At 35.2% G+C, this 27,092-nt stretch overlaps 1 protein-coding gene across 9 annotated transcripts in view; it reads left to right on the plus strand.

Moving 5' to 3' along the window:
• Nucleotides 1–274: 274 nt before the first annotated feature.
• Nucleotides 275–27,092, plus strand: part of MACROD2 (mono-ADP ribosylhydrolase 2) — a 1,951,733-nt gene continuing 1,924,915 nt past the window's right edge. For 2 of the 9 annotated variants that reach the window (XM_082428623.1, XM_082428624.1), the window contains exons 1-2: nt 298–669; nt 6,875–6,991. In XM_082428623.1, the coding sequence (XP_082284749.1) occupies nt 624–669; nt 6,875–6,991 (163 nt within the window). In that variant the 5' untranslated portion in view covers nt 298–623. Of the gene's footprint in view, nt 670–6,874; nt 6,992–27,092 lie in introns of all 9 variants that reach the window. The other 7 variants (XM_082428622.1, XM_082428620.1, XM_082428619.1 and 4 more) reach the window with 7 other exon arrangements.

A 27,092-nucleotide genomic window follows, 5' to 3' on the forward strand; every position in this document is an offset into this window, starting at 1 on the left:
TTCCAGGCCCTGAGGCAGCTTTTCCCAGTCAGCGCGCAATCACCTGGTGCACCTGGCCCTTCCTGTAGGCCACGCCCTCGGGTTTTCCCAGCGCCCACGGTGCTCCCGCGGGGCCTCTCCACGCCCCGCCCCACGCCCCGCCCCAACCGTGAGCCACCTCCAGCCCCCTCGAGCCCTGGCTCCGCCCCCTCCATCTCCCCAACGTCCTCGGCGTCTGGCCCGAGCCTGCGCCTGCGCGTGCGCCCTGGGGCCGAAGTCCGGGCGCGCGGTAGCTGGAACGCGGAGAGCGGCGGGCGGTGCAGCCAATGGGAGGCGGCGCTGGCTAGCGGCTGGGAGGCGGGGCCTGCGCGGGTGTTAGGTTAGCGCGAGGCGTGACCTAGTTGACAGGCTCTGAGGTGCTGCTGTGGTGGCGGCCGCGGGGCTGAGGCGGGTGGCAGCCGGAACCGAGTGCGTGCTGAGGGAGGAGGGCGGCGACTGGAGAGCGACGAGCGGCGCGGGACCGGGAGTCTTTTCCACTTTTTCCTTCCCGAGCGCCCCCTCCCACCCCTCCTACTTCGCATACACCCTGTTTGCCCGTGAGCCTGGGGAACTTGCAGCTTAAAGCCAGCCACCCCCACAGCAACATGTACCCCAGCAACAAGAAGAAAAAGGTGTGGAGAGAGGAGAAAGGTAACCGACCCGTCGAGTCCCGGGGGGCGGGGGTGGGGTGGGGTGGGGACGGGAGTCAGGGCTGTGTGTGCCGCGGCGCCCTCCGCCCCGCTCCCGCCTCGCGCCCGGCTGGCCGGTGCCGCCTCCCTGGCGCCGCCTCCCTGGCGGGTCCGTGTGTACACACGCGCGTACGCGCGCGCACGCCGGCGTGCACGCGCCGCCCCCGGGTACCTGCCGCTAGCCCACGTGTGGGCGCACGCCCCTCTCTGCCGCCCGCCGCGCCCGGTCACCTTCGCCCCGCTAGCGGCGCGGCCCGCTAGCGGCGGCCCGCGGGCTCCGTACAACTTGTTCAGGCCCCCGCACTCTGTCCCCGGACCCCAGCTGGGACTTTCGGACTCCCGGCCCGGGTGTCCCGCGGATACGTGCCCGCCAGCTGGCACCCCGGCTGCAGCTGCTGCTGCTGCCCCGCGCCCGCCGAGCCTCAGACGTTCACCCCTCGCCTCTGTCCCCTGTCTCCTGCCCATCCGCTGGCTGGGCGTCACCACCTTCGGGTGTTCAGCCAGGGCCCCTGCTTCTGCGCCGCAGTGTGACTTTTGGAACCGGGGTCTCTGGGGGAACCTAAAACGAGCGGGTCTTGTCCGCGAGGCTAAGTGCAGTCAGAGAATGGGCTTTTCTCTGCAGTGACTTCCTCTAGATTCCATCCCCGTTCATAGTCTGAAGTTGCTCCGAGTAAGAGTGTGAGACTGATGTCGCTCTCTGTGAATGAGCCCATCCCTGAGTTTCCTGCAGATCAAAGCTTATCCAGATCAGCCAGGTTGACGGTGACGCTGATGTCGATGAGACACAGAGGTGTGCGACCCAACCCTCTTTTCTCCATCTCCCTCCTTGTTTTTCTCTGGCATCATAGTTAGATAATATTCCAAGGTAAAACTTGAGTCTCTGTAGTTTTTTCTTTTCTTTTCTTTTTTTTCTTTATTTCTTTTTCTTTCTCCTTCCTTCCTTCCTTTTATCTTTCCTTTCTTTTTTCTTTTTTTAAAAAAATTCTTTAGCAGCTGATTGTACAGAAATGTGGTAAAAAGTATTCGCACTGCTACTGCTGTGTTTCAGGAGTGAGGTCGAGTGAGGGAAGTGCAAATCTCTCCTAAGTATCTCATCTTTTTTATAGAACAAGGATAAAGGGGCGACTAGAGTGAAAGTTAATTTCCTTGATAATAGTTCTTTAAAATCTGTGGATCCTTACTGCAACTGCTGTTCTTTATAAATAAGGCCAAACAGTGGATGAAAGAAAGGGAATGAATATGGGAAAAAAAATCCTTTATGTAGGGGCCTACTTAAAACAATGCATGAGGAAGGGGATGAGGAGGGACTTTTTTTCACATTAACTACTGGGAAGATTTAACATAGTATAACTGAATGACCCAATTAAAATGGTCTTTAAATGTTGACAGACTGTATGCCATTTAATTATGTTTTAATGATTATGGACATATATAGAACTAAATTTTGGTGTCGCAAAACAAATGCTGTTGAGAATAATAGGCTGATATATAAAGTAGCGTAAAATAGTTTTGCTTGTTTTCGCAATAGAAGTTATTTGAGTTTCAACAAGGATTCACCTTGTAAGCACTGAAAAATCTTTTATGCCCATTTTTATTGATGGTCTTGAAATGTTAGGTTTGTATTATTGATAATAATGAAGGCAAAATAGTGGAAAACATGGAGATTGTTTTCAATACATGAATAATTGATGAAATTATAGCGATTACTTAAGAACTATTATATTTTTCTGTCATAATAATGTTCCTAAAGTAACAATGTTGTAATGGTTCCTTCATTTAACATCTACACTGTTGGACTTTCATAAGCAAGCATTTTTAAAACTTTAATATCTTGATTTTGTTTTTCTTCTTTAACTTCTAATAATAGGGGAAAATATTACCAAATTAATATTATCTAAACAGAGAAGCAAATGCACAATTAAAGAAGGCAGTTAACAAAGTAAATTTTTCTCTTGTCCAAAACTAACCTATTTTTGCATTAAAAGAGAAAGTTATTGTGACTTGAAGACTTTTTAGAGTAAGTGTCAGCGTCTTATCAGGATATCTATTTTTGGAATATTTAGTAAAGTATAATATTGTAAATCAACTATACTTCAATAAACATATATATATATACATATGTTATACCATCAAGAAGGAGGTGAGGATTTCCAGGACAGTAGTTAGTATTAAGAAGCTGATGGAAAGCGTGACCTTTTTCTGAATTGTACTGGAGAGGGTGGTATCATATTTTTGTAACTGTTATTTAAATCTAAAGGAAGGCTTACCCACCTCATTGAAATGTCAAGGCATTCTGTAAACATATTTTAACTCAGTATACCATCTAATAAGTACATCTGCAAAGGTGAAACATTCTTTAAGGAAAAGTTTTGTGTAAAGTTGAAGAAACTGTATATATGACTGTGCCCCCCAGTATGTTTCATCGTTTAAATAACTAAGGAATTCTCAAGTCCACGTAGGTTAAATAAACGGTGTTGATTTAATATTTTGTGCCCTAATTCAAAACCACTCAATGTGTATTATCATTTCAAGTACTGAAAGTTAAATTATCTCAGTGTTTTCCTTATTGTCTTATTATTCATCTTGTTTTTTTCCTAAGTGTCCACACTTAAACTTTTAAGTAAATGGAATGACAGAGGCCAGGTTGCATTCCCATATGTACTTCTGACACTTACTGAAAGTACAAGTTGCTCCGTAATATCTTTCATCCTGATCGTTGATATTGCCGTATTTCCATATTAGTGATCTGAGCTTTTTTAGTAGTGCTTTGGTAAACACTAGTCATCACTTTTCCTCCTCTGTGTGATTATTTCAAATTTGCCATTCCCTTCAAGTTTCCTATTTCATCAAGACCTTAAGTTCCTATACGAAACAGATGACATTGCCTTTTAATTCATGGAGAAAATACATGTCATATAACATGAACAGCCCTAACATTTTCCTCCGTAATCTCTTTTGTTTCTTTACATGTCTGTTGTTCTTTCAGCTTTCTTCCTTTTTTAGAGGAAGCACTTTTCATCTTTGTTTCTAAGGATTAACCCCTCTGCTTGTGCCCTTTATCTCATCTGTATTATTTGATATCTTGTACTATCATTTATTCTCTTTTGGGTATGTTTAGTTTCTCAGTGTCTTTGGGTTCCTCTCCTCATCCTATAACAACGATCAAGGAAGGTAGCCTTCCTTCCACAGGGCTTCACCTTGGAGTTGCTGTTCTCACTTTCCTTCCTTTCCTCAGTCCCGTAAAATCTCCTGGATCTCAAGTTATGCTCCAAGGAAACTAATGTTCCTAAAATCATTCAGTAATAACAATGATGATGGTACTAATATAAAAATAGTTACTATTTGAGTCCTGTTTGTGTGCCCAGAACTATTTTAAGTAATTTACTTGGATTATCTCATTTAATTTTCACAACAACCCTGTGAGGTAGTGTATTTTAAGGTCAAGAGCTTAGAACACCATTTGCCTGGGTTTGAATCCTAGTTGTACTGCTTACTAGCTGTGGAACCTTAGGTAAGTTATTCAACCTCTCTGTCTTAGTTGCCTCATCTGTAAGTTGGGAATAATACCTACCAACTACCTGAAAAAGAAACTGAGCCATAGAGAGATTAAGTAATACAAGATCACATAGATTTACATGATTTGGTGTTAGAATCCACACAGCTCTGTTAACCATTTTGTTCTCTTTCCAGTGTTGTTCTTGACCCAGTTGATAAAAAGCAATGGCTTATTAATTTTCATTCTTTCTGATCTTCCTGTAGCAATTGACAAGATTTCCCCTTTTCTCCTCATTAAAACTCTTTTCTCTGCTGGTTTCCACATCAGTGGGACCCTGATTCACCTTGTACCCTCAGTGACATCTAAGTTTTATTTCATTTTTTTTCCTCTTTGTGTTCACTCCCTAAATGTTGTTTGTTTGAGGTTTGGTCCCCTGTCTTACCCTCCCCAATGAATTTCCTGTAGGCCTAGAATTTTAGGTTATAATTTCCAAATCTCTAGGCTAGATCTTTCCTGAGTTCCAGATTCTTGTTTTCAACTTGAATGGCCTAGGCATCTTAAATTCAATATAGTGTTGAGTATTGTAGTATTGTGATTTGAATATATCACATCCGATGAAAATCTTTTTTTTTGATCTCCTATTGTGGCTGAAGAAAAGCCAGTTCTAGGAGCAGGGAGAAATGTTGGTTGCCCAACATTTTTTCACTTGTGCTTACCTTAATAACTTTCTGCAGTTTATTTCTGTGAAAGAATCTTTTAAAGTGATTATTTCACTTGAGCTTACATTAATACTTTCTGCAGTTTATTTCTGTGAAAGAATCTTTTAAAGTGATTATTTTATGAGGGTTAGATTACCTAAAACTAGATACTGTCCTTAAATCCATTCATCTAAACTACAGTACTTTGTAATATGCTGAAAGAGAATTGGAGAGTGAGAGTATGACTGTCAATTGCTCTACATTGTGGCGACCTTTGGTAAATACATGATACATGACAGCTGACATACAGAATGAGTGAGGTTGCCAGTGTCAGTTTATATATTGAATATTAGAAAATCTTAATTTATTTGTAAATAAACCTAATTTATTTCCTTAGGTTAGAAATAAATAGAATTTTTTAGTTTTTTTCCCCAGTATCCTAGTGGATCGTTTTATGTACCTTCTAGGATATGAATAGTTAACTTTGAATGTTAGTGGTGTACTTTATAGAATAAGATAAAACGGCTCGGCATAGTATACAGATTCCTGTACATTTTTGTTTTAATTTATGTTTCTAGTTACTTTTCAATTCTGTGGCCACTTTCCCTCCTCGTAACATACCTTGCAGCTTCATTAAACTATTCGTATCTCCTTATCTTTGTTTACATTGCTCTACTAGTCTGAAATATCCTTATTTCTTACCTCTTCATGGCAGAATTCTACCTGTCCTTCAGGAACGAGCATACATGTCACCTCCTTTGGGGAGCTTTTCTTGAGAAGGTAGTACAGTGTAGTGGCTAACGGTATAGGCTATAGTTTTTTACTAATGGAGATATCTGAGTGGATTTTAATGGAAAGCTCTCTTGCTTTGGACAAACTACTGAACTTTGATGTGCTTCATTTCCCTATCTGCAAAATCAGGATAATAATACTATCAGTTTTGCTGAGTGTTGGGAAGATTATTTTAATAAAATTATACATGTGAAGTACCTGGCACACAGTGCGTTCTTTATAAACAACATCAACTATTGTTACTTCTAAGTGTTTAAGATGTTTTAATCTTATAATCAAGATTTATACTTAAAGTATTGTTTATATCACTTCCACAATGGTATTATTAATTGAAAGGGCACTTTTATTGTTGATGGCATTGTAGAATTAAGGAAATATCTTGGTGGCTGCTTTTCTTGTGCTGTTAGCATTTGTACTTATTTGCCTTAGGATTTTGTATTTTATTTATGTAGCTATTATTTTTTATCTTATCCGTATCCTCTTTTTTTTTTTTTTTTATAAATTTATTTATTTATTTTTGGCTGCCTTGGGTCTTTGTTGCTGTGCACGGCTTTCTCTAGTTGCAGAGATCAGGGGGCTACTCTTTGTTGTGGTGTGCGGGCTTCTCACTGCGGTGGCTTCTCCTTGCAGAGCACGGGCTCTAGGCGCGTGGGCTTCAGTAGTTGTGGCTCGCGGGCTCTAGAGCTCAGGCTCAGTAGTTGTGGCACACGGGCTTAGTTGCTCCGTGGCATGTGGGATCCTCCCCGACCAGGGCTCGAACCTGTGTCCCCTGCATTGGCAGGCGGATTCTTAACCACTGCGCCACCAGGAAAGCCCCCCGTATCCTCTTTTGTCTTGTGAACTCCTCAAAGTTAAAGGTCACCTTTGTACCTGCAGTGTATAAACATATCACCTGGCACATAGCAGACTGTCAGTAGATGTTTGAAAGAGTTTACTTCTTTCTTGGACTATCACAAGAATGTCTTCCTCATCAGGCTTAGATCTTACTTTTCCCCCTACTAATATAGTATTAATTTGACACCTTTTAACACTCAAATATGGAGTCATTAGATTTGATTTTGGTATTCTTCAAGCCCCCACCAATTCTTTGGTTAGTTTAACGTAGTTAATATTTAAATTGTAAAATAATTTCTGAACTTAAAAGTTAAATACAAATGGAGATTCTGCTTTTATTTTGCAAGAACGTTTGCTGAAGATGACCGTAGAGGAGAGACGCAAAGAATACCTAAGGGACTATGTTCCCTTGAACACCATCCCGTCATGGAAAGAGGAGATGAAGGGCAAGAGCCAAAATGATGGTAAGTTTCTCAGAACATTTTTCAGGTAGATATTGTTCTCATTTATTTATGACTTCTGCAGGACAATTGTTGATAGAATTGAATACCTGGCATTTAATAAAGAGATGTCATTTTTGCTATATGAAATAATTGGTTGTCATTTAATTGCTTTTAGCAATCTACTCTGTGTTATTTAAACTTAAGAAATTATTTTAACATAATTCATGTTTGGAGGTATACCACATTTATGTTATGGTACTATTTTATAGATACTTTTAAAAAACTATTTTGCAGTAGTTGTTGGAGCAAATGATATTAAGGATATGTTGCTTTAGTGAGATGGCCTTTTGAGTTTGTTTTGATTTGGTTCATATATATTGCATTTCTTCAAGTTATTTTCAGGATTGGATACAGTTGAAAGATAGTATATTAGGAAGAATAGAGAAAAACCAAATAACATTTCACATAATTTAAAGAAGAGTATATATTTTGTATGATGTGCTATTGGTAAAGTATTTGTATGGTAAAATTTACTCACTCAAAGTTTTTATGGTTTGATGAGACTCTAGATAGTTTGACAGAAAATATATGTGTTAGCATATAAATGAACTGTTAAGTATTGAAAAGGTATATGGAAACAGTTATAAAAACAACATAATAGATTTAATAGAAGTTTAATATGTTATCTTTGAATGAACACTCATTCGTGTTAATAGTCTGAATGTGAAATTTAGGAAGAAACAGGGTGCTTTTTAGGATACATAAATGTTTCGAAAGAAAAATAGTTTTATGAAAGGGACTGAGGACATTCTAATTTCACAGGTTGTGATCTTAGATTGGTGGAACTGTAGAGTATACTATGGACCCAGAACAAGAAGACTAGCATGGAATTCCTATGGACAAAATCTGTGGGAAACAGCAGCCAAATTAGACTTTGGTGTCTGTGAAGAGAACATGCTTATCTGAGTGTTTGGGCTTTAGAGAGAATTTTGTTTTTCTGGGAAAGCAAAGCCTGTGAGTTCTTTTAGAGCTAACTCTGCCTGGAAAAATGTGTGACCTTGGGCAAATGGGGTAGTGGCTCTATCCCAGATTCTATTGGGGTCACTGAACAAGCTGATTGGGATGTACACATCTGACCTGCTTGCCCAGTGTCTTCAGTAAATGCAGTTGTTTTAATAATGGGCTAATTAAGACATCATTGAGAGAAGGTAGTGCTGTGTAATGAAAAGAATATAAATCAAAAGGACAGATTTCTGGGCCTTGACTGAACTAGGGCCATATGCCTCGTCATGGTCGGGTCTGTTATTTATTCTTTAGTTTATGAGAAACTGATATTGAATACTTCAGCTCCACTTTTTGTGGCAAGTGAATCTCTCTTTCACTTGTGCTTCATTCATCTGATTTTCTTTCTTCATTGCTATTGTAGGTGGTCAGTTTTCTAAGGATGCAATACCTGATGATCATCTTTAACAAATTTTGCCTCCTGAAATAGAGGTAGATTTCTGTTGCTGCCAGAATAATTGAAAAAGCAATAGTGATACCCAGGCTGCATTGCCCAGTGTTCTGCTCGCCTCTGTGTAGAGGCTTGGCCTTTATGTTGGTTGCTTCTATTTGAATATTCAGCACGTGGGAGTGTAGGGTTGAACTGAGTTGTTAGAGAATTCGGAGTTGGATATTTTCAGAGATAACCACCGCCCAAAATATTTCTGCCTAATCAGAGACGATACATTGAGTAACACCTCACATTGTTATTCCCTAACAAGAGTCTGTGTATTTAATCCTTTCTCCCAATATGAGCTTTACAGTGGTTTACAACTGCTCTCTGTATTTCGTTTCTTTCCTTCATATTTTTTTGAACTTGAAAGTTCTTCATGAAGAACTAGGTGGTGTACTCAAAATTGTGTTTCTATTAAACAATGTCTTATTTCCATCTAATGTTACTTGCTTCTCTCTATTGTGACCTGGAAATTGGTGACTGGTCTCTTCTTTTTTTCATGAAATAGAATGACTCATTCTATAATTAATATCTGTTAATTTCTTTGTGTTATATATATATTTCATAGTGCTTTCTTGCAGCATTACCTACCCAGTGCTCAATTACACTAAAATAATAGTCAAGAGAGTTTTAGTATTTTATTAGTTTGAAAGACCCTTTAAAAATATAAATCTTTAAAAAGTGATAAAGGACAATTGTAAAGTTATATTTTTATATTTTATTTCGAAGTGTTTAAGCCACTGCTTATAAATGTATATGTATATAAATAGGTATTGATATTTATAGTAGTTTAATCTTTTAAGTATGAGATTTCAAACTAAGTTTTAAAAGAAGTCTGTTTATAATTCTGTCATATAGTTTCTGATTTGTAGGAAAGGAATAGTATTTATTGGGCTAGCACAACATGCCAATTTTAAATTTAGTAGTTTATCATTATTACCTATGTTTTTATAGAAGGCCATGTGTCATGGCCTTGATATTCATGATTACATGGAACGTTCTCAAGCTGTTTAATAAGTTTTTTTCTTAACTTTGCTCAGTTTTCTTTTACTTTAATTAAATGCTTCTTGTTATTTTATTGTAACAAAGTTAAATAATAACGAGAGGAGTAGTAGCCAGATGTATTTGTCATAATTTTAATTTTAAGCTGTCTTAACAAAAGGAAACCAAAAATTGCCAAATAATATAAAAATCAATGTGCAGAAAAGAGGAAGCAAGTAGATAATATTTTTATTTTGATTTACTACTTTCTTAATATTGGAGAACTAGGGATTAGCAGAGGAAAGAATGGGAGGTGATTACCAAAAAAAACCCCATTTGCTTATCGTTCATGTTTATATTTGTCAACTACTATTAGTAAATCTCTGGAATTATATGCTTCTAATTACTTCTTCCTCTGTGTTAGCAATTCTGTAATAATTCTATTTCATTTGTCAGTTGCTGTGTTGTAGGGAATTTTAAAATGCTTGTCTCTCTATTGTATCTGTGTCTCTAGCAACTGGAATAGTGCCTCATGTGTAGGTGGGCTCAATCAGTATGTTACATAAGTATGCCTCAGAGGTTACAGTCTACAATGGACAATTCTTTTTTCTTTATTTTTTTTCAAACTTTAAAATGAGCATTTAAAAACATATATAAAAATAGAATACTGTAATGAACCTTTCTGTGCCCACCACCCAGTTTCAACAGTTAATGATGGTCAGTTTTATTTCATGTATATCAGTGCTCCCTGCACCTTTCTGCCAGACTGTTTCAAAGCAATTCCTGTATATCTTATCAACTTTATCTGTAAATATATGTATGTGTGCCTATGCATGCATCTCTAAAAAGGTAGGGACACTTTTTTGTTGTTTTAATATAACCACAGCACTCTCACATCAGAAAATTAATTCTTTAATGTAATTAAATGTCCAATTAGTATTCACATTTTTCTCATTGTCTAATAAAGAGTCTTGCTTTTTTGTACAGTTGGTTTGCTTGAGTCAAGATCTAATAAACAAGGTTCACATACTGATATATTTCTTACGTCTCTTTTAATCTATAGTTTCTTCTCTTTCTGTCCTTTTTCCCTCTTGTAATTTATCTGTTGAATAAAGTAAGTTATTTGTCTTACAGAATTTTTCACATTTTGGATTTTGCTCATTGCATCTTTGTTGTGTCATTTAGTGTGTTCCTCCGTCCCCCTATGTTTCTTATGAGCTGGTAGTTAAATTCAGAGGCCTGATCAGACTTGGGTTTAATTCTTTTTGAAAGAATACTTTATAGATTATTGTACCTTCATTTTGCATGATGTCTGGTGATCACTCTCTGTGGTGATAAGACTGATCGCTAGGTTCAGTTACTGTTGGTCTAATCCATTCTTTGTAAAGTTCCCTATCAACTTTTTCCCTCATGAATTTAGCAGCCATTGATGATTGATCCATTATTTTATTAGGGGTTGCAAAATAGTGTTATCCTAATTTTATCATTCCTCCTTCGTTTATTAGTTGGACTTCTGTAAAAACTTTTCCTTATCAACTTTTTTTGTTTTCATGCAATACAGTTTATACAGAAAAGGCAGAATAAATGCTAGATTTCCTTTTATTTGCCAGCTTTCGGATTGAGTTGGTTTCCTGAAATCCTCCAAAAGTAGCCAAAGAGTTCTTTCTCTTTAAGTTTTGACTGGCATTTTGAATCTTTCTCTTCCTCTTTCCCCATTCCTCCTCCCCCCACGTGCGTTAAATGGGAATACCTCATTTAAAGTATAGTGCCTGTACAAATACATACAATCACTAAAATATAGTCCTAGGATATAGTAGAAAGGCAAAGATAGATACAGATATATCAATGGATGGATGGATATGATAGAAGAATGGCATTGCTTCTTTGTAGGGACAGAAGTTCATTTCTCAGGTTTACTTGTTATGTGTTCTGTTCTCTTTTGCTACTTTCCACGCTGAGGTTCTATTAGAATACCACTCAGAGAAGCATGACTTTGCCATGCTTATGCTAATTTTCTCTTACTGGTTGGTATCAGAGAAAATAGCTATAGCTGTAAGTTTAGATTGACTGTGAATCTATACTTTTAATGTTTATATGGAACAGTAAGGGATGAAAAATATAATAAATGATGAAGGTGAGTTAAGTGGAAACTATAAAACTATTTTATTCAGGTATGACAAAATATTAAAAGGGTCACTTAGAAACTTCATATTTCATATCTTATATGTAATATTCAAATCTGATTTATAGGTCATTTGAAAACACTTAACTAGGAAAATCTGAACTGTGAAGTCTTTGTAAGTCTGAATTTCCATTTTTTGAGGTGTATAGAAATATTTTGAGCTATTTGGGTTGACTAGGGGCATGTGTGTAAACTTTGTTTCTTTTGGTTAACTTAGAAGCTCAGCCTCTTTTGGTCTCTTAAACTAATTTCTACTTTTAAATGATTTTCATAAGAGGTGATGGCTGACCAAAGAAATATAAGTTAAGTCCAAATTGCTGAGTCTCTCCATCACATTGAGATCTTATTTCAATGTGGGTTTTGAATTTTGTTATATTTTACCTATGTCCTAGGTTGAGTATTGATATTCAGAAATCATCAAAGAAAGAGTATCTTAATCATATTTCAATCCCAGTGCATAGTCCAGTATTTTTATCCTTAGTAAATTAGCAGTAACTATTTTTTGAATGTTAGTATGTTTATTAATTACCAGGAATGAGGAAATAAGAATATAATTATGTTGCTGAATATTATATGGAGAGGGGTAAGGGACCATATGGTAAAACAAATTAAAAAATTCTAATAACTATGATGAGGTGGGCTTTGCCGCAGATTTTTAAACTACATTAACTGCATTATTTTATTAAATATTTGATGTTGTTGGTTCGAAGACAGGCCACAATTTAAAATGACTGAATAGTTAGGAAAATGGTATTTATAACAGGATGGAATTCAGTAGGCTTATAAAAATTGGAAAGGAATGTTTCCTATTATAGTCTTTTGATATTGATCCCTTTTTATATTATTTTCAGTTTGACCACTATACTTTAAAAGTAAAATAATCTGTAGAAGCAGAAGAAAGCTCAGAGCAGAACATCTCAACTTTTTAGATACAAGTCATTTATTTTCAGCGGGTGTGATTTTTTTCCCCCACTTGTATGATCTTCAAATGAATTTAATTAAAAAAACAGAAAGCTGTTTTTGCCTCAAGTAACTTAAGACCACTCTAGCTTATTCTTCAAACAATTATTTGTGAAGTTTCCATTACCTGTAAAAATGTTGCACAAGTAGAACTTATATTAGAAACAGACATTTTTCACTCCAAAAGTGAAAAGTAGACTAGGATAAAGACTAAAATCCTAAATGACCTGAATTCTTCTATGATCTGGCCCCTCTTCTTTTTGGCTTCTTATTATATCACTCCCTTTCTTGGTCTCTGCATCTAGCCACACTGTCCTTTCTCTTTCTGGAATGTATTGTGCTCCTTCCCACTACTGGGTCTTTATCTGGTTGTTTTTATCTCCATGTCCTTGTTAATTTTTCTCAGCTTTCAGTTCCCAGCTTGAAACCCTTCTATTCTGTCTGGAGTCTTCGCTGAACCCTTACTTTGGAACAGTTTCCTGTATTAAATACTTTCATACAGCTATGATCCTTTTCATACAGCATTAATATCAGTTTGTTTTTAATGTACTCAATCATAGGATTATCTGATCAAGATCTATCTCCTTGTAAGATTAATTACTGTGAACATAGGGACCATGTTGTCTGTCTTAACTCTCCCTTATATCTCTGGCATCTAGCATTATGCTTGGTGCACAGTAGATATTCAGTAAGTATTTGTTGTGTGAATTGAATAAATGATAAACTATTTGCCTGATGGTATTTCATGCATTATTTTCTATCTTCCCACATTTTCTTCACTGTATTGTAAAGATTCACGTGGGAATAATGGGTTTAGAAATTAATCCAGTTGCTTTTTAATGTAGGTAATAAATACTTTGCATCTCTGTAATATAAGGTTGGTTTTATTGTTTTAAAAGTTAGATAGCCTAATGATAAATTACAATTAAGATTTTACAGAACTACTATATAGATATTTAACTAGTTGACACAGGGATGAGAATTTATGTGTATTCATCAGCATTGTGTATTATTATTTATAGTACTTAGTAACTAAACGTTATTTCAATTTCTGTGAACTTAAATGTCAACAGAACTTAAGTTAAATGAGTGTAAATGTAGAAACTTAAGCCTATTATATAATAAGATTTTAAAGTGTAGAAAAATCTTAAGGTATTACCATTGTAAATGCACTTACTTTGGCATTATTGATTCTTGACACATAAAACAACTGTAAGAAATTGTATTAGTATTATATCCTGTTTAAGCCCTTTACTGGGTTAGTTGGTTTGCTTCAAAAAAGAACTTGGCTACAGATAAAGAATTTGGTTTCCCATGGAAGAATTAGGCTAAGTAAGAGAATTTTGAGAATAAATAGCGTTCACTCTAATGTATAAAAATATTAAAAATTTTTGTGTAATGATATTTTGTGTGAAGTTGTGAACATTGGTTTAGGCAAACATTTGTGAAGTAAGGTTAACTTCTAAAATAGAGAAAAAAGAATATGAAGAAAAGAACATATAGTGATTCGTAATTCACTGCATGGTTTTGTTTTTCCTCTGCCTTTATCTCTCTCTTGGTCTTTTAAACTGTTTTCCAACACTGTCTTAACAACACATAAATAAGTTTTATCGTACATTGCATCATGTACCAAGTGCTATGTAAATTGTCCTTGTATTTAAGCTTGTTTTTAAAATAATGTAGAAACAAAAATCAAACACCTTTTTTTTTTTTTGATACATATCAAGATGACCCAGTGTTGAAAACGCAAGATGAGAAGTTCTTTCTGTGTTATTTTGTTAAGTCTGTAACTTCACCACAGATTGTGTTAGTTTTCTTTTTAACCCATTAAATGAACTATACTAGAAAATATGGTTTTACTTAAATACATTTTGGTCAGTGCAGACAGATACTTTGAGATAGGTTATAGACTGGTGGTAGCCAAAGCCAACCTTTTCCTTTCTCCCTACCCCCATCCCCACCTTGATTGTCTTTCTGTATAAAAGAATCTTTATAAAGTCTTTGTCATCTTTTTTCAAATATTTAGTTGTTACATTTTCATGTAAGTATTCAAAACAAGGATTTGAATATAGTTTACTGTTTTATTGAAGCCTTTGATTTAGAACCAAGTTGAGAATTACTGATGAAACAAGTAACAAATATAGATAATAAAGTTCAATAAAAGTCCATATGCCTGGCCATATGCATGCCAGGGCAGAAGATATATGAACCTGGAAATATTACGGTTTAGTTTGGTCTAGGTCCAGAGCGAGCCATGGATTTCAGATTGCTAGTTGTTCCCTAGAGATTGGATTAGGATATATTCAGTTTTTTAAGAATCCAGACTATCCCAACATAGAGGTGAGTTTCGCATTAAACTTAGATTTGAGATTGTGTCTGCCATATGAAAATAACAGAGTTAGAGATTTTCCAAATTTTATACTTCTCCTGTATTAGTGATTCTGTTGGGGTAAAAACTTTCAGGGTTTTGTTTTGTTTTGTTTTGTTTGTTTCTGTATAAGTTGAGGCTTACTGTTATATACCCATCAGGTGTGTAATAATGGGAGTGATTTTTATTATTTTGATAAGTATATGTATCTTCTATGTTAACTCTGGGAATGCACAGGTTTTGGGATTAAACGTGTCTGTCATCAAATCCCGATTCTGCTGTTATATACCCTAGTCAAAGAACCTGTGACCTCCCTAAACTTGTCTCCTCATATGTTAGTTACCCCATTGGGGCTGTTTGTTTTTCCTTCTTAAGGTTGTGAGGAGAACTAATTGAGAGAGGACATCAGCGCATCTACATAGCTCCAAAGCCTTCTCTTATTATAGAATGCACCTTCCTCTTGCATGAAACTTCTTGTGACTCCTACTCATATCTGTGCTCATAGCCAGTGTATAATAGAAAGTAGTTTTTTTCCTATGCTTTAACTGTAAATACATGTACAGTTTGTTTGAATTTGGACTGTCTGCTTTAGAAGGTAGAAATTGTGACTGTTTTGGAATTTTATTTTATAGGGTCTAGTGGAGGTCTTTGTGTACAAATCCACTTAGTAGTTTGTGGTAAGTGTGCTAAATAGAGTTACAACTGGTCAAGGAAAAATATTTTTAAGACAGTCAGTTATTTGGAAACATCAGGCACTACTTTTTTGTTTCCTCTGTGAGTGCTTGTACGTTGTTTTTAAGAATTTTGAAACTTGTACTGTTAGATTTGAGAGAAGATGGCATCTAAAACTGAAGATACTTTCTGAATTAAAGGCTAGTATTTTAAAATTTCTTAATTTTTTTGTTGTTATTTAGCACTTTGTAAGAGTAAATAACAAGCTAATAAAATTTCTGGCCATTGGTGTATGTGAATTCTAATGTCATTGAAAGGGAAAAAATTTTTGTTTAAAACCAGATTTGACTGCACAGCTTTCACATACTAAGGGAATAGCATAATTCATACATCAGAAGAGATGACTTTTAGTTGAGGAAAATATCTTGAACCTTTGTGGATATGAGAAGTCTAGAAAGAAAAGACAAAAGCAGAGGGGAATTTTGAGTTTCTTGGGCAGCCTGAGAGAGAAGTGTGAAGGATATAGGAACAAAAGGAAAAGATGTGAGGAGAAATGGTGGAGAGCAAGAAGCTCCAGCAATGCGGCAGGAAGTCAGTCCCTATGTAAGGACAGAATCCATCCATCCTTAAAGAATATAGATAGGATGGGGGCTGGCGATATTTATCTTACCTGATTATTAAAATAACAGGTGTACTTGGATGCAGATACCCAGTACCTGACATCTTGGTTGTTTTAATGATAGTAGAAATTATATGACTCATAAGAATACCGAATTTAACCATACTTATGAGTGTCTTCGACAAATACAAAAAATATTCTATCCTCTGTAAGTCTCTGAAATTCTTCCTCTTATGCAGGTGGTAAGAGACGGGGCAGAGATAACAATGCATACCTAGCAGTGTACTAGACATATGCTTATCTCAGCTAAGTAACTCGTTCAAATTTATGGTAACTTAACTTGGTTCTAAAGCATGTTTAAAATCTGTTTAACCATTTTAATTTTAACAGTTCAGTGGTTTTAAGTACATTTACAGTCATCATCAGTACCCATTTCCAAAATCGTCATTAGTACCCACTTCCAAGACATTTTCACCTTCCCAACTAGAAACTCTGTACCCATTACATAATAACTACCCATTTTCCTCTCTCACCCAGCTTCTGGTAATCTCTATTCTGTTTTCTGTCTCTATAAATTTGCCTGTTCTAGACTTCCTGTAAGTACAATCATACAATATTTGTCTCTTATGTCTGGCTTATTTCACTTAGTATAATGTTTTCTAGGTTCATCCATATTGTGGTGTGTATTCCAATTTCATTCTTTTTTAAGGTTGGGTAGTATTCCACTATATATGTATGCCACATTTTGTTTATTCATTCATCTGTTGATAGACATTGGGGTTTCCACCTTTTGGCTACTGCGAATAATGCTGCTGTAAACTTTGATGTACCAGTATCTGTTCAAGTCTCTGTTTTCAGTTCTTTTGGGTATATAACTAGGAGTGGAATTGCTAGATTATTTGGTAATTTTACATTTAACTTTTTGAGGAACCACAAAACTGTTTTCCACAGCAGCTGTACCATTTTACATTCCCATTAGCAATGCACAGGGACTCCTGTACATTCTTGCCAATGCTTGTTATTTTCTGTTTTTTTTTTTTTAATAATAATAAAATATAAAGAATAATTTCTTTCAGCAATGTTTTGGAATTTTCATTGTACAGGTCTTTCATCTCATTGGTTAAGTTTATTACTAAGTATTTTATTCTTTTTGATGCTATTGTAAATGGAATTGTTTTCTTAATTTTCTTATCAATTGTTCATTCCTGGTACATAGAAATGCAACTGAACTTTGTGTGTTGATTTTGTATCTTGTAACTTTGTTGAATTCAAGCTAATAATATTTTGGGTTTTCTACACATATGATCATGTTATCTGGGAACAGAGATAATTTTACTTCTTCCTTTCCAATTCATAGGTGTATATTCCCTTTAAGCTGCTGCTGAATTCAGTTTGTGTTTTGTTGAAGATTTTTGCATAGTTATTCACAAGGGATATTGGCTGTAGTTTTCTAGTAGTGTCTTTTTTTGGCTTTGGTATTCAGTAAGGCTGGTTATATAGAATGAGTTAGGAAGTGTCCCGTCCTCTTCAATTTTTTCGGAAGAGTTTGAGGATTGGTGTTAATTCTTCTTTAAATGTTTGGTGGAATTCACCAATGATGCCCTCTAGTCCTGGGCTTTTTATGTTAGAAGGTTTTTGAAACTGATTCAATCTCCTTATTAGTTATAGGTCTATTCAGATTTTCTATTTCTTTATGAATTAGTTTTGGTAGGTATTTCTAGGTGTGTTTCTAGGTATTTGTCCATTTCATCTAGATTATCCAATTTGTTAGTGTGTAATTGTTCATAGTATCCCCTTATAATCCTTTTTATGTATGTGAAATTTGTAATCATGTCCCTACTTATACTTCTGATTTTAGAAATTTTAGTCTTTTTTCCCTCTTAATACAGCTAAAGGTTTGTCAGCTTTATCTTTTCAAAAAGCCAGCCCTTAGTTTTGTTGATCTTTTTAAATTGTTTTTCTAGTCTCTATTTTATTTTATTTATCTCCACTAGTCTTTATTACCTCCTTTCTTCTGGTAGCTTTGCGTTTAGCTTGTTCTTTTTTTTTTTTTAAGTTTCTTAATGTATAAAATTAGATTATTGATTTGATATTTATTTATTTAGATTTTTTTTGACATGGACCATTTTTAAAGTCTTTATTGAATTTGTTACAGTATTGCTTCTGTTTTATGTTTTGGTTTCTTGGCTGTGAGGCATGTGGGATCTTAGCTCCCCAACCAGGGATTGAACCCACATCCCCTGCATTGGAAGGTGAAGTCTTAACCACTGGACCGCCAGGGAAGTCCCAAAGTCTCTCTTTGTTTACTTTGTCTTCCTCAGGGTTTTACAGATGTTTCCTCAGGAGTTCTTCTGGCTCAGTGCTGGGACACTCCTTCAGCACATAGCTAGGCCTCCTCTGAATCTAAGGATTATCTTGAGATGCAAGCTTAAGGTCTTCTCAGCTCTTTTCTGAGCATGTATCCTGTCTAGACATGCACATGACTTTCTAAATTCCCCTGTATGCATGGCTGCTTTTGAATGTCCTTATTTCCTAAAGAGCCTCACCGTATCTTCTCCTTGGGCATTATATAGTCTATTATATGTCTGCCCGTAATCTTGTCCCAGGTGTCTGTGAGTCTGTAGTTGCCTAGAGCTTTTATGAGCTCTTTTATGAGCACTGCCTGATGATTTTTCCATCTTAATTTTGAGTTAGGTGAAGTAGGGATGAGTGCCTTCCATCAGTTCTTCAAGTATCCCCAGATAGGTGAGAACAGACTTACACAATAATTTGCAGATAAGGTCTTTTCTCCTGGTTCACAGGAGGGAACTGGCAACCACTGCTACTGCTTCAACACCAAGACTGCTGTTGTGCTGGGGAGGGTGTAGGGCAAGGATGAGTAAAAATACTTTAAAAAGTCTCTTTTGAAGATGGGTTTTTCTTGATTGGGTGTTTGCTTGGCTTCTGTAAACCTTAGACTGTTTTCCAGAATTTCAACAAAGTTGGTTCAGACAGTTTCTGCCTGTTGTTTTCAGTGTTTATTTGGGCAGATGAGAGCTTGGAGCTATCTGGTTCACCATTCTGCTTGAACTTTATAATTTCAAATGTGAAAACCAACTGTTTGGCTATCACTAGCTGCTTTAACAAAGTAACCCTCAAGTTCAATGGCTTAACCTGATAAAAGTTCATTTCTAGTTTACTTAACAGTCCATTGTGGGTGTTTGTAATTGGTATCCGTGGAGCAGTGGTGGTGGTGGTGGTGGTGTTTGGGTTGGGGAATGTGAGTATGTGTCTTTGAGGGGGCATTCTGTTTCACGTAGTCCTTGAGCGACAGAGCTGATCAAGCCTATGCCTTCTTTAACACATTGCTTCTGAGGGTGCCCTGGAGAACCTTAGGGGAAAGGGGGAAGGAGAGGGATGTATCAGAGGGTTTTATGAGCTAGCCCCCGGAGATGGTGCACTTGATTTTCACTCACGTATCTTGGGCTGGATGTCAGGCACATGGCCATATTTAATTGTAAGAGAGGCTGAGAAATGTAATCTAACTATATACTCAGGAAGAAGATGAAACTAGTTATTTTGGTGAATAGCTAGTAATATCTGCCATACCAGCCATGCACAGAGCTTCCTTGGACTACCATTTTCTATTGAATGAGCTGTAAGATACACCATTATTTTATATTCCATTAAGAAGGAAGAGGAAAAAAAGCACTGTCAATTGAATTATTATACAGTGCTCCCTAATCACTCTGATCTCTGTCAATAAATTTAAAATAAAAATTATTTTAGATTTCCTCCATTATATACTTTTATGATATATCATACTTGAACATACCTTAGAAGGAAGCTATAAGTGAAGTAAGTTTAGGTCTTCCTAGAACATCTTTGCACTCAGAATCCATTCTTCTGAATCATTTTTTCCCATTCAGAGTTGTCGATGTGTTTTTCCACAGAATTATTTTTATGTGCAGTTAGGAGAGTTGGTGATGTAGTACTACCTAAAAATGTACTCTGCTTTTGTCTGGGATTTCCTTCTAAACCACTGATACCTAGTCTGTAAGTTTTAATGCTGGCATATTCTTGATCTTACCAGGTGGTGTTAATGAAAGATTTTCAACCAGTATTTGGACTCATGTTCTTTCCTCAGATGGTCATTTGGATTGTTGCCTGAAATGTTGAGAGGTTGCAGTTGTCTAATTATATCACCAGAAATGATAAATAAATTCTTATATACACAGGCAGTGAAGACTGTCATGATCACCACCTCCACAGCAGCAACTGTAAATACCTTTAATTGTAAGGCATTTGCCAATTTCAGAGATGTTAAGATGTTAAAAAAAAAAAAAAGGCATCTTTGAATTGAAGATGTATAGTATGTTGAATTTGTTTTGATTTTTAAGTTTTTGTGTTTTTTAATATTTAGGACTTTTTACTCCTAATGATGTCTAACCTATTGAAAACACTGGTTATTTGAATTTATAAAAATTATTTTTTAGTTTTTCAAGTTCTTTAGTTTGGAGAATTAGGTGAAGTGAAGGGTAGGATGGATCAGCTCTTTGGAGCATTGGCTTAAAGTTATGAGAGTCTGATTTTAGAACAATACAGGAAAACACTTAAACACTGTTAGTTGCTTCTGAATGGAATGGACTCTGACACAGTGCATTTTCTGTCATTGGAATTATTCAGAAAGGTTCTGGATGAAAATCAGTCAGACAGAGTGAAAGCACTTCCTTCACTGGGCAGTAATTGAAGAAGATGTTGTCTAATGTGTCTTTCTGACTGTTGAGATTCTTATTCTAAAATAATTTAATTTTGTGTAAGTGGTCTTCCCTTTTCTGATCCTTGACAGTATAATTTATCAGTGCTTTCTGTCGGCGATTGCAACACCAGTGATTTTTTTTTTTCCTTAATGTAAGACAGACAACTAAATGCAGATTACTGTTCTGTTTCTAATTAAGTGATTAAACATACTAAGCCAAGGCATTCTTTGGAACACTGATTGGCACAGAGGGAGTGTGTATTCAAGGAATAGTACTTTTTTCTTTGTGGATTACACTGCAAAATATTGTTACCTTATTTTCCTGGGGGCACAGGAAAATTCTAATTTGTTGGTTCTTTCAGGGTTTAGTTTGTGAAAGGGGACACTGTCAATTTTATTTTTAATTAAAAAAAGGCTTATGGAAATGACCCTCTTTCCTCTCTTTCTTTTTGTTGTAACACAGTACTTGTGGCCAGACTCGTTGGAATTATCAGTACTTAAACAGCTAAATAAGGAATCTTCTGACCTTTCCTGTTAGTGGCTCAAATGGTCATTACAAGGATTGTTCATACACTTTTGCGGAGCAAATTAAATAGATGAAGGACAGCCGAGTTTTAGAAAGAGAGAGAGCCAGAGATACATCTTTTTCTTATTTTCTTCCTCATACCCAAATCTAGATGTCAAGTTATCTGAGATTTACTTTTACTGAAAATAATGATAGTGAATAATAACACTCCCTCTTTAGTTTTGGCCATTCATAACTTGCCAATAGCTCAGACCTGGGATTTTAAAGACTGTTGAACTATGTTCATGGAATGCTTTATTGAGTAAATATGTGTTTTTCATCATAATGAAAACATGTCTTTTTTCTGAATAGATTTGTACTGGTATTCTAAATATTTAATGTATCTCCCTCTTTGTGAGAGAGACCGCTCTAGATTTCTCTGGTAATATTTCTGGCAAAGTCTGTGCTCTTAATCTTTCTGCCTCTTATGCTTTTACAAATAGTCTACTGTGTGTGTACTCTTATATAGTATTTTGTTAGTTTTTATAGTAAAAACTAACATTATATATACATGGCATTTTGGAGCTTGCTTTTTCCACTTAAAACTGTATTTTGACATTTCCTTGTTTTTTTTAAACTGTATGTTTTATCATAAATCATTTAAATTTATTTACCATAAATTATTTTATCCTTGATGGACACTAGGTATTTTTCCCAATTGCTAATAAGGATATGATGAATATGTTTATAACCCTTGTATATATGTCTGAGGCTTTATGTGAGATAGATTCCTAAAAGTGGAACTGCTGGGTCACAGTGCAGATTTGAAATTTTGGTAATATTGTTACATCATCCTTCAAAATGGCTGAAATAGTTTATACACACATCAACATTGTATGAACACCTGTTTTCTCATAATTCTGTCAACAAAAAGTGCCATTAATCCCTGAAATGTTTGCCAGTGGAAAGGGTAGAAACTAATAACTTGTTGCTGTTGCTGTTAGCCATTTGGATTTCTTTTGTGAGTCATCTGTTTATAACTTTTTCGCACTTTTCTGTTGGATTGCCTGTTTTTGTGTTTTAACTTTGTAAATGTTGCAGTATTTTTTAAAAGCCTGTTGTTGAAGAGTATGGTAGTTAAGAATACAGACTTGAACCAGACAGCCAGGCTGAATACTGGCTCTGCCATTTCTTGGGGAAGGTTGCTTAATCTCTGTACTTCAGTTTCTTCATTGGTAAAATAAGGTTTGTGATGGTGTACCTCAAGAAATTATTGTGAGGATTAAAAAAATTAGTGATTTGTAAACAGCATAGAATAGTACCTAATCCTTAGTAAGTGATCTCGAAGTGCTTAGCTTTTATAATAATTATTGCTATTGTCATTTATGCTATCTTGTTATTAGCAAAATTAAAAATTTTTGGTCACATTGGCTAGTGTTCTGTTTAATGTCTCTTGCATTTGAGGTTTTATTAAATTAAGACTGCTCATTCTAATATCTATAAAAGTAAAGACTTTTTAAGTCTCTTCAAAAAGTTGGCTTAATTTTACTTTACGTTTGTTATCTGAGTGGAATTTCTTTTGTGTGGTAGGAGGTAGACTTAGAGTTTTTTTTTCCCAGTGGATATCTAGTTATGCCCATTGATGTTTTCTTAGTCATATACTGAAATTTCCATGTATGCACGAATCTGTTTCTGGACTCTTTATTCTATTTCATTGTGATCTGTTTGCCAATTCTTCTGTCAGTATTACATTCTTATAATTACTATAGTTTATTTATATATTTTGATATTTTGTTTGTGAAAAAAGCTACTCTCACTTCTTTTTCAAAATTTTCATGGTTATTTTGATGTACTCTTTCAAACTGATTTTAGATTTTGTTCTATTTATAGAATAGAGTTCTATTCAAATTTTATTTTAAAAAATCCTATAAGTTTTGAAAAGGTTGATATCTTTACAGTATTGAATGTTCTTATCCAAGAATATAGCTTTCCAAAAAATTAATAAACGTGATACATGAACATGGAGAGTCAAACAGTACAGAAGAGCATAAAGTGAAAAATAAGCCTTTATCTCTGGCTTACTTCCGAAATCTGTTACTACCATTAATAATTCATGTATGCTGTAGAAAATTTTTGTATTTATATAAATGTGTATTTAGAACTCCCTTATCCTTTTTTTTTTTAAATACATATAGGATCATGTTCTAATACTGTTTATTTTTCTGTATCTTTTTTCCACCTCATAATCTATTGTGGAAATTCTTCCATAAGAAATTCTAGTGTTTTATTTCATTTATTTTTAAAGTCTTTGTAGTCTGTCCTTGTGTGGACGTATTGTGATTTTATTTAATCACTGTCTTATTGATGGCATTTTGATTCTATCAATTTCTTTTTTGCTAGTATAGCTAATATTTTATAGAATGTCCTTGTATATTTATCTTTGTAGTCTTGTATATGTTTATATCATAAGAATAATTTCTAGCCATAGAATTGCTAGGTCAAAAGATTCAAAGTTTTCAGTTGACAGATGTTTCATTTTCCACTTTTAAATGTTGAACCATCATTTTATTCCCAGTTTTAGTTTATGCAAATACATTATTTCCCAACACCACCTCTGGATTTTATCAGCTGTATTTTATTTTTGCCTCTCTGATTGCTTTGCTATTTTTTGAAATCATGAATAAGGTTGAACCTATTTTAATATGTTTATTAGCCATTTGTTTTTCTGTTTAAGCACTTACTGTGGGCCAAGCACCGTATTAAGTGAATTGCATGCTCATTTAATGAATTATTTCCTCACATCATTTGCTCATTTAAAAAAAAGGTTTTAAAAATTAACCTCCTAAGAGTTCATTGCATGTTTAGGAAATTACCTTTAGTTATATGTGTTGTAGAGTTTTTGGCTTCATCTATTGTGTATTTTTAGTGATTGTGTATGTATGTATTTTACACACAATTTTACTTGGTCATTTGATATTTCATAATTTTCTTTATCTCAGTCTTATCAACTTTGGTTAGGTTTATTGCTAGATATTTATTTAATAGATTTTAAAATTATGAATGGGCTCTTCATTCTCATTTAATTTTATAATTGGTTATTCATGAGGTATAGGAAAGTTCATTTTTGAATACTGATCTGGAATTTTGTTATTAGTCACAGTCTTTTAAGAGATACTCTTGGATTTTCTAGGTAGACAATAAAGCCTTCTGCAAATGATCTTATAGCTTCTTAATATTCGTACCTCTTTTTTTTTTTTTCTTTTGCTTTGGCTAATGTCGCTAGTACTGTGTTAAATAATAGTGTTCATAACAGGCATTCTTGCCTTGTTCTTGACTTCATTGAGATTTATTTATGCCTTAATTAATAAGATAGTAATTTCATCTTTTAGGGGCACTTATTTTGAAGGAAAGTAGTCTACCTGGTACATGATAACGTCTTGAAGGTTAACAGACCTAACTTTTAGTATATGTACTTGTGCAAACATTTTATTCTCCACTCTTCCATTTATATAGTGAGGATAATTATTAATCTATAATGTAAAATTTTTATAAGGAAGTTACTAAACATGATATTGTAGTTACTCTATAGAAGTTTCATTATATGACAGATGGCTATTTATTGAGTTGTTTTCAAGTACTTATTGATATTTCACACTGGGGCATGACTACTGAGTTATGGAAAATTTTTTCCTCTGAATTTTTGGTTACTCTGTCGTTGATCTCAAAAGTAATTTGTATTTTTTCATGGGCATAATATAGTGAAAGCTTATTTAGACTTTTAATTTCTTTCCTATCATCTCTTAAATTCATTATTCAGGAAAATAGAAGGGTAAAGTAGTGCAGATAAACAAAAAATGGCTAATCACAAACCCATTTTTGAAATGCATCATTCAGACAGCCAACAGGGATTCAATAAAGAACAAGACATGGTTTCTGCCATTTTGAATTCTATATGATGTTTAATATTTAATAGTCTTGTCTTTTCAGCTGAGATTTACTGACACTAATATTTTAATAGTCTCCAGTTCCTGGCACAATGACTGGAATCTGTTGGGTTCTCAGTAAAATTTTGCTTAACATATCTAATGTTTATGAAATGTATTCAGAATCAGCTTCAGATTCAGGTTCAGAATACAGATTCTGATTCAATAGGTATGGATTAGGGCCTAGGAACCTACCCTATTAACAGTACCTCAGGGTGTTTTCCTGTGGTTGCTCCCCATAAGTATAAAAATTTTTTTTTCTGAGTAGAGATTTTCTCTTGTATCTCACAGAAAATCAGTTTTGGAGGAAGAGGTTCACTGTCATCTTCATTGCCTTAGTAATGTAACTGTACCTTTCACTTTAGGCTTCAGCTTTTCATTAACGAGGAATCTGTTCATTTAGCACAAGTGTGGGTGGGCTCTCGGGTATCCACTTACTAAATACATGTTGGTTACTTAACATTGATAACTTGCAATAATTAGCTATTGATTTACTAATCCAATGATTCTTTTTAAGTTAACTTTATGATTTTGTAAAAAAAAAACTTTTGAAAACTGAAATGATCTTTTTTCCTTTTTGAGATCCTTGTCATGGCTTAGGTGCATAGAGCTTGAAAAAGTTAAGCATTTCACATGAGGCCTAAAATATATTTTTTAATGATTAAAGTCTAATCTTCATTTTAAAGAGTATTACCCATGAGTAGCTGGTTATATTCTAACATAGCCTGCAATTTAATAAGAGCCTTTTTTGTATTGTTATTTCAATACACTCCAAAATGTGAACAGATTATGATGACCCATGGAAACATGATTGCAAGTTTGTAGAATGTATTAATTTTGGCATCACTAATTTAGCCAAAATAGAAGTGATGATGGGAGTTTAATCCATTTTAAGGTTTCTATAAAAATTCTACAGTAAAATTTTGTTTCAGTAAATATTTTAGTTGCTGAGTAGGATCAGTTGCTTTGTTTGTTTCTGACTTTTTTTCTCTTCTGTTGCATCTCTATTCTTAAATGTAAGTTAAAAAAAGTGAGTTGTAAGAGTTACAAAAACATTTTGCTAAGTCCTATTCAGTAATTAATAAAAATTCCTTTTATGGAGTCCTATAACTGATACCACATTTCATCATGCTGGGCATTTACATATTTAATTTATTTGATAATTTTAATAAGAGATACATAGTTTCTTGATTGATAGCTTGGTTGAGCTTTACCCAGCTCAAAGGAATTTCTGAATTTCATTTCTGAATTTAAATCAGTGATGTTGCTAATCTGTGTAAACCACCTTTGTTTATCTGTGTGTGGAGATGAGGAGTGAAAGTTAGTGACCATAGAAGTAAGGATAATTAGAGGTTAATGATAAGGGAAATAAACATTCCCTTGGAATTAGAAAAGGTTCTGTTTGTTTTTTAAGATACCTATAAAGTGCTTAATATGTGCTAGACCTAGTTCTAAGTGCCTTACAAATGTTAACTTACATAAGCATCACAGCAGCTCCGTGGAGTACATTTATTATCTCACTTTACAAATGAGGAAGCTGAGGTACTGAGTTGTTGGCTTGCCTGAGGTCACACTGCTGTTGAGTGGCAGAGTCTGGGTTTGGAACAGAGGCCATCTGG

This window comes from Balaenoptera physalus (genome assembly GCF_965194825.1).
Source record: "Balaenoptera physalus genome assembly, chromosome: 16".
Taxonomy (NCBI): Eukaryota; Metazoa; Chordata; class Mammalia; order Artiodactyla; family Balaenopteridae; genus Balaenoptera; species Balaenoptera physalus.